General features: G+C 54.7%; 1 protein-coding gene across 3 annotated transcripts in view; it reads right to left on the reverse strand.

The window, feature by feature from the left end:
* Positions 1 to 9,052: 9,052 nt before the first annotated feature.
* Positions 9,053 to 12,514, reverse strand: part of LOC140911063 (phospholipid-transporting ATPase ID) — a 131,017-nt gene continuing 127,555 nt past the window's right edge. For all 3 annotated transcript variants that reach the window (XM_073343294.2, XM_073343293.2, XM_073343295.2), the window contains one exon: positions 9,053 to 12,285. In XM_073343294.2, coding sequence (XP_073199395.1) covers positions 12,070 to 12,285 — 216 coding nt within the window. In that variant the 3' untranslated portion in view covers positions 9,053 to 12,069. The remainder of the gene's footprint in view (positions 12,286 to 12,514) is intronic.

The raw sequence follows: 12,514 nt of genomic DNA on the forward strand, positions 1-12,514 counted from the left end.
CCTCATGTAAGAGCCTCTCAAAGTATTGTTTCTCCCTCTCCATCACTTGTTCGGGGGTTACTAGCAGGCTTCCCGGTCATCACTAACAAATGGTGATACACAACCATCCGCCTTTCCTTCCCAGCTCATGGCTGCAAAGTTCTAGAGCTCTTTGACAGCCAGCTGTGGATCATTCACACCATACAATTCATCTGAGGTGATCCCTTTGGCCTTCCTCGCTGACTGCCTGGTAGGATACTTTGCTTCTTTATATTCCTTTTCATCTACAGTCGACGGAGTCACTCGTTTTTCTTTATGTGCCATTTTCTTGTTTCAGAGCGTTTCTTGTTTGTCCACCACCTCTCTCCTCCCTCCCAAGTGCCTAAAATCCAGCTCCTCACTCCAGTCCCTGAATGGCAATGGACTGGCAGAAGTGCTGAACACTGGCAGGAGCGGCTAGTGGGGAGGGCATTGCCTTGCCACTCAAAAGACCTGGGTTCAATTCCCGGCACAACCGCAGACTCCGTGTGTGACCCTAGGCAAGTCAATCTTCCTGGGGCCTCCTTCCTCGTCTGCACAATGGATGACAGCATTCCCCTGCTGCACAGGAATGCTCGAGGACAAGCGCATTAGCAATTGGGAGGTGCCCAGATGTCATGGCGATGGGAGCCAGATAAATTCCTAGGTAGAGTCACAGATCCCACTGAAGGAAACGGGACCTGGGGTTGCTCAGCACAACTGAAAACCAGGCCACTTGCTCATATGTGCTGGGTGTGGGAGCTCACTGGCTGGCACCTAGGACTGGAAGTATTGGCCTTCGCTTGAGAGGCACTTATCAGATCAAATAATGTTTGTTCATGGTGTTATATAACAGACCAGCGCTAAGGGTGTGCAGCATCTCACACTGCAAGTCTGTGCCCAGAGCCTGGCAGCACAAGCTTCACTGGACTGGCAGCAGAGAGAAACCGGGAGTGATTCCTCCTCTAGGCCAGGCTGGCCGGAGACAGACCCTGGCAGGCAAACAGCCTGGGGAAAAGAAGGGGCGACAGGGGCATGTTGTGCTTTTCAAATTAAGAACAAGTCCGATCAGGATCCAGTTTCCAGCTGCATCCCACGGGGAGGGGCCTGATCCATTTAGAGCTGAAGTCTAAGACTTTGGCAGGGGGCTTGGCTTTGTACAGGAAGGCAGGGAGCTGACAGCTCAGCACAGCCAGGGGCTCCACCCAGCAGACAGGGGATAGACAGGGGGTTATTAAAACCTGAAACAGAGACTCGCAGCCTGACTTGCCACACTCTAGATGAGGCTGTGTTCAAAGCCAGAAGCATGGTGCTGCTGATCAAGCCATAGGCATGACGGTTTCACACCTATAGGCAGCCTCCCAAACAGAGCCAGCTAAAGATTTGCATCTGCTGGGCACAGCGCCTTACCCTCACAAAGACCCCCAGCACCTTGCGCCCTCTGTATCTACCCACCACTGAGACGCGGCTGGAGGAAGCTCCGTGATGGAGCGCGCAGGCTGGGCGAGAATCCCATCGCCCGGGACGGTCCCCATGCGACAATGCTGAACACGCTGCCGTGAACAGGCCTGCCCTGGCCCCGGCAGGGAAGAGCCAATCTCAACAGGCCAAATGGATCCTGATATAACATCACTGGCGACTGGAGCTACACCGGGGCTGCAGGTACCCCGCGCCCCATCTCTACCTGACGATTCTCAGCACACAGCGGCACTCACACCGGAAGAAGAAAAGCTTTTCCAGCCAATGCTCAGACACTGCGGGCGCCAGGGGCCCTCGACAGACACCGACACCAAAATCCAGGCATGGCGGGAGGGGTAAAGCATTCAAATCCCTGCACTCTGGGTTAGCACACCGAGGCAGGCTCAGAGCCTGGGGCTACGTGGCTGGGTCTGTAGCTTTGTTTTGCCTTATGAGATCCAGTGTTAGGAGGCCCCCCCTCACCCTCTCTGCTGGAAAGGGCCCTCCCAGCCCCAGAGAGGAGGCTGGATTGTGGGGTAGGGCCAGGATAGAACTTGTGTTGGTGAGCCTTGAGTGGGCCTGACTCTATAAAAGCCAGTCAGCTGCGAACAGCAGAGCGGCTAACAGAGGGAGTTTGCCTGGGAGTTCGCCTGGGAAGAGCCTGCTGAGGCTTACATCTGGCCGACTTCTCTGAGTAGTTACTATAACTCCTGAGGAAGCTCGTAGAAGGAAGGTAATATGGACGGGGGGTGTTCAGCTGTTGTGACCTGCACTGGATGTGCCATGTTTGTCTTTCTTCCACAGGACAGGTGCGACTTTGTCTGTACAAAGTGCAAGCTGGTCTCCATACTGGAAGAGAAGGTTCAAGGTCTGGAACAACAGATATCGACCCTGCGTTGCATAAGAGAAACTGAAGATTTCCTGGACGGATGTCAGGATAGGCTTCTACGGGCACAAGGTTCTGAAGATTCAGAGCAGGCTGCGCATCGGGGACAGGAGGACGGTGAAAGAAATTTGGCATCATGTGACCTCCTGAAGAAAAAAGGGGAACGTCCATGTACCAGCAGGGCAGATACAGGTAAGTAACCGTTTTCATGTTCTCTCCACAGGTACTAATGCGGAGAGTGGACCAGATGATACGTCTGAGGGAAGGGAGCAGAAGGAGACTCCGCTGATTGGAAGGCATGAGATGTGCTGTCCCAGGGATGGGGGTCCATGACCACCGCTCCCAAGAAAAGGAGGCGGGTGGTGGTGGTCGGGGACTCTCTCCTCAGGGGGACTGAGTCATCTATCTGCCGCCCCGACCGGGAAAACCGAGAAGTTTTTAGGTTTAGATTGGATATTAGGAAAAACTTTTTCACTAAGAGGGTGGTGAAACACTGGAATGCGTTACCTAGGGAGGTGGTAGAATCTCCTTCCTTAGAGGTTTTTAAGGTCAGGCTTGACAAAGCCCTGGCTGGGATGATTTAACTGGGAATTGGTCCTGCTTCGAGCAGGGGGTTGGACTAGATGACCTTCTGGGGTCCCTTCCAACCCTGATATTCTATGATTCTAAGTCTGCTGCTTGCCAGGAGCTAAGATTTGCGATGTGACGGAGAGACTGCCGAGACTCATCAAGTCCTCGGATCGCTACTGCTTCTCCATGTGGGCACCAATGATACTGCCAAGAATGACCTTGAGCGGATCACTGCGGACTACGTGGCTCTGGGAAGAAGGATAAAGGAGTTTGAGGCGCAAGTGGTCTTCTCGTCCATCCTCCCCATGGAAGGAAAAGGCCGGGGTAGGGACCGTCGAATCATGGAAGTCAATGAATGGCTACACAGGTGGTGTCGGAGAGAAGGCTTTGGATTCTTTGAGCATGGGATGGTGTTCCAAGAGGGAGGAGTGCTAGGCAGAGACGGGCTCCACCTAACGAAGAGAGGGAAGAGGATCTTTGCGAGCAGGCTGGCTAACCTAGTGAGGAGGGCTTTAAACTAGGTTCACCGGGGGAAGGAGACCAAAGCCCTGAGGTAGGTGGGGAAGTGGGATACCGGGAGGAAGCACGAGCAGGAGCGTGTGAGAGGGGAGGGCTCCTGCCTCATACTGAGAAAGAGGGACGATCACCAAGTTATCTCAAGTGCCTATACACAAATGCACGAAGCCTGGAAAACAAGCAGGGAGAACTGGAAGTCCTGGCACAGTCAAGGAATTATGATGTGATTGGAATAACAGAGACTTGGTGGGATAACTCACATGACTGGAGTACGGTCATGGATGGATATAAACTGTTCAGGAAGGACAGGCAGGGCAGAAAAGGTGGGGGAGTTGCACTGTATGTAATGGAGCAGTGTGACTGCTCAGAGTTCACGTATGAAACTGCAGAAAAACCTTAGAGCCTCTGGATTAAGTTTAAAAGCATGAGGAACAAGGGTGATGTCGTGGTGGGAGTCTGCTATAGACCACCAGACCAGGGAGATGAAGTGGACGAGGCTTTCTTCCGGCAACTCACAGAAGTTACTAAATCGCAGGCCCTGGTTCTCATGGGAGACTTCAATCACCTTGATATCTGCTGGGAGAGCAATACAGCGGTGCACAGGCAATCCAGGAAGTTTTTGGAAAGTGTAGGGGACAATTTCCTGGTGCAAGTGCTGGAGGAACCAACTAGGGGCAGAGCTCTTCTTGACCTGCTGCTCACAAACCGGGAAGAATTAGTAGGGGAAGCTAAAGTGGATGGGAACCGGGGAGGCAGTGACCATGAGATGCTTGAGTTCAGGATCCTGACACAAGGAAGAAAGGAGAGCAGCAGAATACGGACCTTGGACTTCAGAAAAGCAGACTTTGACTCCCTCAGGGAACTGATGGGCAGGATCCCCTGGGAGAATAATATGAGGGGGAAAGGAGTCCAGGAGAGCTGGCTGTATTTTAAAGAATCCTTATTGAGGTTACAGGGACAAACCATCCTGATGTGTAGAAAGAATACTAAATATGGCAGGCGACCAGCTTGGCTTAACAGTGAAATCCTTGCTGTTCTTAAATACAAAAAAGAAGCTTACAAGAAGTGGAAGATTGGACAAATGACCAGGGATGAGTATAAAAATATTGTTCGGGGATGCAGGAGTGAAATCAGGAAGGCCAAATCACACCTGGAGTTGCAGCTAGCAAGAGATGTTAAGAGTAACAAGAAGGGTTTCTTCAGGTATGTTGGCAACAAGAAGAAAGCCAAGGAAAGTGTGGGCCCCTTACTGAATGAGGGAGGCAACCTAGTGACAGAGGATGTGGAAAAAGCTAATGTACTCAATGCTTTTTTTGCTTGTGTCTTCACGAACAAGGTCAGCTCCCAGACTACTGCACTGGGCAGCACAGCATGGGGAGGAGGTGACCAGCCCTCTGTGGAGAAAGGAGTGGTTTGGGACTATTTAGAAAAGCTGGACGTGCACAAGTCCATGGGGCCGGACGAGTTGCATCCGAGAGTGCTAAAGGAGTTGGCGGATGTGATTGCAGAGCCACTGGCCATTATCTTTGAAAACTCATGGCGATCGGGGGAGGTCCTGGATGACTGGAAAAAGGCTAATGTAGTGCCCATCTTTAAAAAAGGGAAGGAGGAGGATCCTGGGAACTACAGGCCAGTCAGCCTCACCTCAGTCCCTGGAAAAATCAAGGAGCAGGTCCTCAAGGAATCAATTCTGAAGCACTTAGAGGAGAGGAAAGTGATCAGGAACAGTCAGCATGGAGTCACCAAGGGCAAGTCATGCCTGACTAATCTAATTGCCTTCTATGACGAGATAACTGGCTCTGTGAATGAAGGGAAAGCAGTGGACATGTTGTTCCTTGACTTTAGCAAAGCTTTTGACACGGTCTCCCACAGTATTCTTGCCAGCAAGTTGAAGAAGTATGGGCTGGATGAATGGACTGTAAGGTGGATAGAAAGCTGGCTAGATTGTCGGGCTCAACAGGTAGTGATCAATGGCTCCATGGCTAGTTGGCAGCCGGTATCAAGTGGAGTGCCCCAGGGGTCGGTCCTGGGGCCGGTTTTGTTCAATATCTTCATAAATGATCTGGAGGATGGTGTGGATTGCACCCTCAGCAAGTTTGCAGATGACACTAAACTGGGAGGAGTGGTAGATACGCTGGAGGGGAGGGATAGGTCACAGCGGGACCTAGACAAATTGGAGGATTGGGCCAAAAGAAATCTGATGAGGTTCAACAAGGACAAGTGCAGAGTCCTGCACTTAGGATGGAAGAACCCCATGCACCGCTACAGACTAGGGACCGAATGGCTCGGCAGCAGTTCTGCAGAAAAGGACCTGGGGGTGACAGTGGACGAGAAGCTGGATATGAGTCAGCAGTGTGCCCTTGTCGCCAAGAAGGCCAATGGCATTTTGGGCTGTATAAGTAGGGGCATTGCCAGCAGATCGAGGGACGTGATCGTTCCCCTCTATTCGACATTGGTGAGGCCTCATCTGGAGTACTGTGTCCAGTTTTGGGCCCCGCACTACAAGAAGGATGTGGATAAATTGGAGAGAGTCCAGCGAAGGGCAACAAAAATGATTAGGGGTCTGGAACACATGACTTATGAGGAGAGGCTGAGGGAACTGGGATTGTTTAGTCTGCAGAAGAGAAGAATGAGGGGGGATTTGATAGCTGCTTTCAACTACCTGAGAGGTGGTTGCAGAGAGGATGGTTCTAGACTATTCTCAGTGGTAGAAGAGGACAGGACAAGGAGCAATGGTCTCAAGTTGCAGTGGGGGAGGTTTAGATTGGATATTAGGAAAAACTTTTTCACTAGGAGCTTGGTGAAACACTGGAATGGGTTACCTAGGGAGGTGGTGGAATCTCCTTCCTTAGAAGTTTTTAAGGTCAGGCTTGACAAAGCCCTGGCTGGGATAATTTAGTTGGGGATTGGTCCTGCTTTGAGCAGGGGGTTGGACTAGATGACCTCCTGAGGTCCCTTCCAACCCTGATAGTCTATGATTCCATGACTGCATGGTCACCTGTGCTGCTGAGTTTGCCACGCTGAGGAAGCAGGAAATGAAATTCAAAAGTTCCCAGGGCTTTTCCTGTGTACCTGGCTACTGCATCAGAGTTCAAAGTGCTGTCCAGAGCGGTCATAATGGAGCACTCTGGGATAGCTCCTGGAGTCCAATGCCATTAATTTGCACCCGCACTACCCCAAATTCGACCCAGCAAGGTCGATTTTAGCGCTACTCCCCTCATCGAGGAGAAGCACAGAGGTCGATTTTAAGAGCCCTTTAGGTTGACGTAATGGGGTTGGTTGTGTGGATGCAGTCATTTTTAAATCGACCTCACGCGGCGAAATTTGACCTAACCCTGTAGCATAGACCAGGCCTTAGAGACTAACACATTGATTTGGGCATAAGCTTTTGTGGGCTAGAACCCACTTCCCCAGATGCACAGAGTGGAAAATACAGTAGCAGGTATAAACAAACAGCACATGACAAAATGGGAGCTGTTTATACCTGCCTACGGTATGTTCCACTCCATGCCCCTGATGAAGTGGGTTTTAGCCCACAAAAGCTTATGCCCAAATCAATTTCTTAGTCTCTAAGGTGCCACAAGGACTCCTTGTTGTTTTTGTGGATACGGACTAACACGGTGACCCCTTGATACTTGTGTTCTATAGTTACCAACCCCTGACTTTGCCTCCCTTTCTCCAGTGGTGAAGAAGCCAGGCTGTAACAGAGACTCTTAGTGTGATGGGACAGGAACTGGGCACCTCCCGGGCATCTTGCAGCTGGGCACCAGATTCTCTCTAATGAAAACGGGCTCCGCAAAGCCTCCCAGTTCATCCTCTGCCCTGGGTGACTCGCAGCTTTCCTTTCCTGGGCCAACGAGCCGCACAGACAGGGCCTGGGGCTTGCATGGCCCCACGGACAGCCTGCCTCCCGCCGCCCCCGTGTGCTACCCCAGAGCCCAGCTCACACCCAGCCCAGCCCCTGCGGATCCCCCCGCTCCCGTTCGAGCGCTGCCCCACAGCACAGCTCACACCCAGCCCAGCCTAGCCCGTGGGGATCCCCCCACCCCCCACAGCCCCCCGAGTGCTGCCCCACAGCCCAGCTCACACCCAGCCCGGCCCCTGTGGATCCCCCCACAGCCCCCTGAGCGCTGCCCCACAGCCCAGCTCACACCCAGCCTGGCCCCTGTGGATCCCCTGGCCGCCCACAGCCCCCCAAGTGCTACCCCAGAGCCCAGCTCACACCCAGCCCAGCCCCTGCGGATCCCCTCGCCCCCTGACCGCCGCTGGCTCCAGGCTGGACTCCGGAGCAGACCAGCCCAGTGTCCCGCGGCCCAGGCCCCCTGCGCTGGGAACTGTCCCGGGCAAAGCGGGACCAGACCGGACCGGACCCCGGCTCCTGCCCAGCGCACCAGCCGGGCACGGAGCGGCAGGACTCCCCGAGGCGCAGCCGGGAGCCTGGGCAGGCTGTGGGACCCGGTTCCAGGGGCCAGACCTGCCCGGGGGCTCCGCAGCCCCGGCCCGCCTGGACACCAACCCCCCAGAGCCCTCCGGGGCCCGCAGCCTGCCCTTCACGGCCCCGTCCCCACTATGCGGCGGGGGGCGGGGCTTCTGCACTGGCCCCGCCCCTGAGCGCTGAGAGACCGGGGCAGCCTCTGTCCTCAAGTGCCCCCGCACCCCACCCCCACCCGACCCCACCCTGACCCGCATCACCCTTCCCACCCCTCATGGAGCCTGACCCTCGTCACCCCTGCCCCACCTGCCCTCATGGTACCCCACCCCCTATCACCTACTCCCCCAACTGCCCCATCACCCCCCCCCACCTGCCCCTCATGGAGCCTGACCCCCCACCAGCCCTCATGACCCTCCCTTCCAATCCCTCAAGCCCCCATCACCTCTCCCCCAAGTACCCCCATGACCCTCTCACTCTGACCCCCTCATCGCCTCCTCACCCAGCTACCCCATGACCCTCCCCTTCAATACCTGCCCTGACCCCCCAACCCCTCCCCCAACTGCCCCTCACAACCCTCCCCACTTGGATCCCCCGTCACCATCGCCCTCTAAGCATATGTCCCGTTGGGTCAGGACAGTCCCCTTTTTAAGCCCTATCCCGGATGTTCCAGCTTTTTTGGCACAACTGGACATTTGTCTGATCGTCAAGAGCCAACGGGACAAATGCCCAGTTATGCCAAAAAAAAGGGGGGCACACCCCCTACAGGGCCATGGATGAACATGGGGGGGGCGAGTGGCGATGGCAGGGCAGGCTGGTAGCTGGGGGAGGAGGGGTGCGGGGGGGGGGATGGGATGAAGGATGCTCGGGCCAGCCCCACACCGTGTCCCGTTTTCCCTTTAGGGACTAGGTTACTCTACCCAACTGCCTCCGTGACCTGTCCCTGCTCTGACCACCCATCAATCCCTCTCTCAGCTGCCCCACACAACCCCTCCTCCAACCCACTGTCGCCCCCTCCCTGCTCCAGCACCCCTCCACTTTCCTCCAGAGGTGGTCTGGGTTGTTAGTGGGTTAGATGGCTCACTACTCTGGTGCAGCCTGGCTCTCCCTGTGTTCCTCCTCCTGAGATCCATGCAGGGAATAATGTACCTACACCTGCTCACGCCCCAGGGACCAAGGAACAGATTACACGCACATTATTCATCCCGTTGGCCACTATTTGTATTCAAACATTATTTTACAAGCCAAGGAGAGATGCTTGTGGAACACCAGGGCCAATTTCAACACATTGAAAACAAAGATTGGTCTTGTCAAACTGCTGAAGTCTTTGCAGTTGGAGCAAGTTCACCAAGAGGATCATCTATTGTGTGTCTTATGCAGCATTTGCAAGTCCGGCCTCGGCCCGGGGCCAAGGAGTCCGTGTTGTGTGCAAACCATATCAGAGCTGTGTCTGGGGTCCCAGAGCTTCCCTGGTTCATGAGCAGCCGGCCTGCCTTTCCTTCTCAGCTCTGCAGCCCACTACACCACACGCTGGCGACAGCCTGGCAGGCTGAGCCGTCGGGGATGTCAGTTTAACAATCTAAACTCTCCCCTTTGGTACCATGGGGAGGCCAACGTTATTATCCAAATCCGAGTGCCGAGGTGATGGTCTCAGGGACGTGACCACAAGCCAGAGGGCGGTGACGAGCAATGAGTGCACTGCTCACTTTGATTCCCCACGGCGCACTGCATTGCTTGGGGTTACGGCTGACTCTGGGCAACACTGTGGGGTAGGGGATGTTCCTTTCCCCTGCTGTGCAAGGGTAGACCCAGCCCCAGGTCCGAAAGCTAATGCTGTGGTTTATAACACATCCCCAGAGCCCAGTGGAATCGACCCTCTGTCTCTGCTGGTGCTAAGCCCAGAGGAGAGTCATGTCCAGAGAATAAAACCCTTTGTTAGAAGAGTATAAACAATTCCACGCTGTCACTGTTAAAACAAGGAGCCCAGCAGGGAACAAGGAGCTCCAGGGAGACGAGGCCTGTCGCAGTAACACATCCCTTCTGCCAGGGCCTGGGGGATTCCGCACAGAACCCTGTTACCGCTAACATGTGTAATGTACAGGGATCCCAGCCCAAGTAGGCAACGAATCCAGCCCTACAACCCTCCGTAAGTGGTTAGAGCACCCGGTTGAGGAACTAACAGGGGGTTGCTTTGTCCTGCAGGCAAGACAGCTCAATAGAGATGGGTTAGTAACACTAATGGGCCTGATTCTCCTGATTCCAGCACGCTGGCTTTACACCAGGGTAACTTCACCAAAGCCAATGGAATAGCACTGGTGTAACGGACTGGAGAACCAGGCCCAATGGCTCAGCAGCTCCAAGACTGGCAGTTTCTAGTCTGTCAGGTCCGCTTGCCGCTGTCTGACACAGCTCTCTGACCTCACACCTGGGACTTAGGGGCAGTCAGCTGTCTGTATTGCAGGGCTGATGGATTCGCCTTCCAACCAAAATGGAAAAATCAGGCAAAGCCGTTTGGTTCAGGAAACTGTGGAGATCGCCAAGCCTGAGCCAAGGGAGGTTTCTTCTAAACCTTCACCCACACTGCTCAGGAGACGAGGGGGAGAGACAGAAGAAGGGGGCTGGCATGTTAAAGAGCTGGGCACTCAGCGGTAAGGGTGAAAACGGCACCCTCCCATTGGCCCTGTGCAGCTCCAGGAGGTTCAGTTTCTGCCATCAGAGGCTCTCTTTCAGTTCCACTGAAGTCCACGGGAGCTGGGTGTTTGTGCTGGAGAGCAGAATTTGGCGGGTCTGGTTGGAAAGCCACCTGCTGATGGAGGTTCCCTTGTGAGACCTAGCCATGACCCGAGGGATCCTCAGGGAGGGATTTCCCAGCTTTACTTTAACTGAGCAGCTCTAGCATTTGTGGAATTCAGGAACTTAGTGTTTTGGTGCTTTTCTGTTTTAAGTCTAGAAGAAACTGCTGGTGCCTGGCTGCAAAACCTGAGAACAGTGACATTTCCCAGCAGGCTGGCTCTGCAGGGCAGCGCAATTGCAGGCCCTTTCCCCTGGATGTCGCCTGGAGAGCTGAACATCTGACTTGCAGCACCTCCCAAAGGCAGCGGGGCTGCACCTCCAGGCAGGGGCTGCGCTTGGGGCACTGGCCGTAGACCTGGACAGAGTTACCCACCAGCTCAGAAGGTCATTTCCCACCTCATACGCTCTGTGACGCAGCAGGGAGAGGGGAGTGTTGACCTGGGAATGTGGCAGGGGAGTTTCACTGGGAGACCTGAGAGCCTGTCACCTGAGCCAGGAGGGGGTGGGGGAGGTGACACCTCTGCCTGGGAAACTGGTCAAAGGCTGCAGGAGGGAGCCTGCTTGGGGGGGGGGGGGGGTTAGTTTCAGTTTGGGGCTGGGTGGCGGAACGCAGGGAACCCCAGGGCTGGGGTCTAAGCTCCCTGCTCCCCCAGAAGGACTTGACTGAGGGGTCCTGGTTGTTCCCACAAACTCTGTTTTAGACTGTGTTCCTGTTGTCCAATAAACCCTCTGTTTTACTGGCTGGCTGAGAGTCTCAGTGAATCCCAATAAGAGGGGTGCAGGCCCCGAATTCTCACTCCGTGACACTCTCCAAATGCTCATGTACATTATGGACAAATGGCCGCACAATTACTTAGATTGCAAAGATTTGGGAGCTGGGGTTTGAGGCACTGGGCCCCAGTCACCCCTGGGGTCAGTGGAGTTCTCCCAGGGATGAATACAGCTCTGAATGTTTCATGGCATAGTTCACGGCAGAAACAAACCTTGTGGATGGAATGAGCTTACATAGCTCTGCCCTCCCTCCGCCCTGACCTCACTGTGCTCGGAGGTACGGGATTGAGGGGATGAAGCAGGGGCATCACGGATGATCTTGGTGCATGGAGTGGGCATTCCCCTGCACGTTCTCTCTCTCAGGCCACGGAGGGATGGGGGGGTTGGTCTGCTCTGCGCTTGCCCCTCTCAACTTGTCAATGCCATACATTTAAGAACTTTGACTCATCCTGTTCTTTCCACCCTTCCCCTGCCTCCCTGGGAGCAGCATGTGCCCTTCGGAGCAGGAGCTGGAGTTAGAGAGAATGCCTGGGTGGAAAGAGAAGGCCTGAGTCCTCCTTGGAGGAGCTGACAGGGCAGTCCTGGGCAGGTGCAGGCTGGGAAGCTGTGCAGAGCAGAGTTTCCTTTCCGGCTGCTCTGATTCTTTCGTTCACTTGTGTCTGTTTTTCTCACTATTGGGTGAAAACGTCCCTGTTGTCGTGAAAGGCAGTTTCGGCCGCATGTTTCTCCCAGACATAATGAGCGCGCCGAAGCCGTGCTGATGGGAGAAGGCGTAGCCGGAGCGACGGGTGCTGGTACGGCGCAAGCGTGTCTTGGGCAAGGGAGGGGGCGGCCGCTTCTTAGCCTCTCTGATCTTGCGTAGGACCTGAAATCAGAGAACATCCCGCTCAGCAGGTGGGAGAGACAGCTGGGCGTGGAACGTCCTTCTGCTCGGGGCACATTCCACAGTCCTGTGCTTCACAGGCAGAAGCAGGTCCCTGCAGAGGCTTTAACTGGCCCAAAGGCAGTAAGCAGGCTGGGTACAAATGGTTCCTAGCACCCCCTTGCTCCTGCACGGCAGGGCTATCAAATATCAGCCACGGGGCATCTTTTCA

Source organism: Lepidochelys kempii, chromosome 5 (assembly GCF_965140285.1).
Source record: "Lepidochelys kempii isolate rLepKem1 chromosome 5, rLepKem1.hap1, whole genome shotgun sequence".
Taxonomy (NCBI): Eukaryota; Metazoa; Chordata; order Testudines; family Cheloniidae; genus Lepidochelys; species Lepidochelys kempii.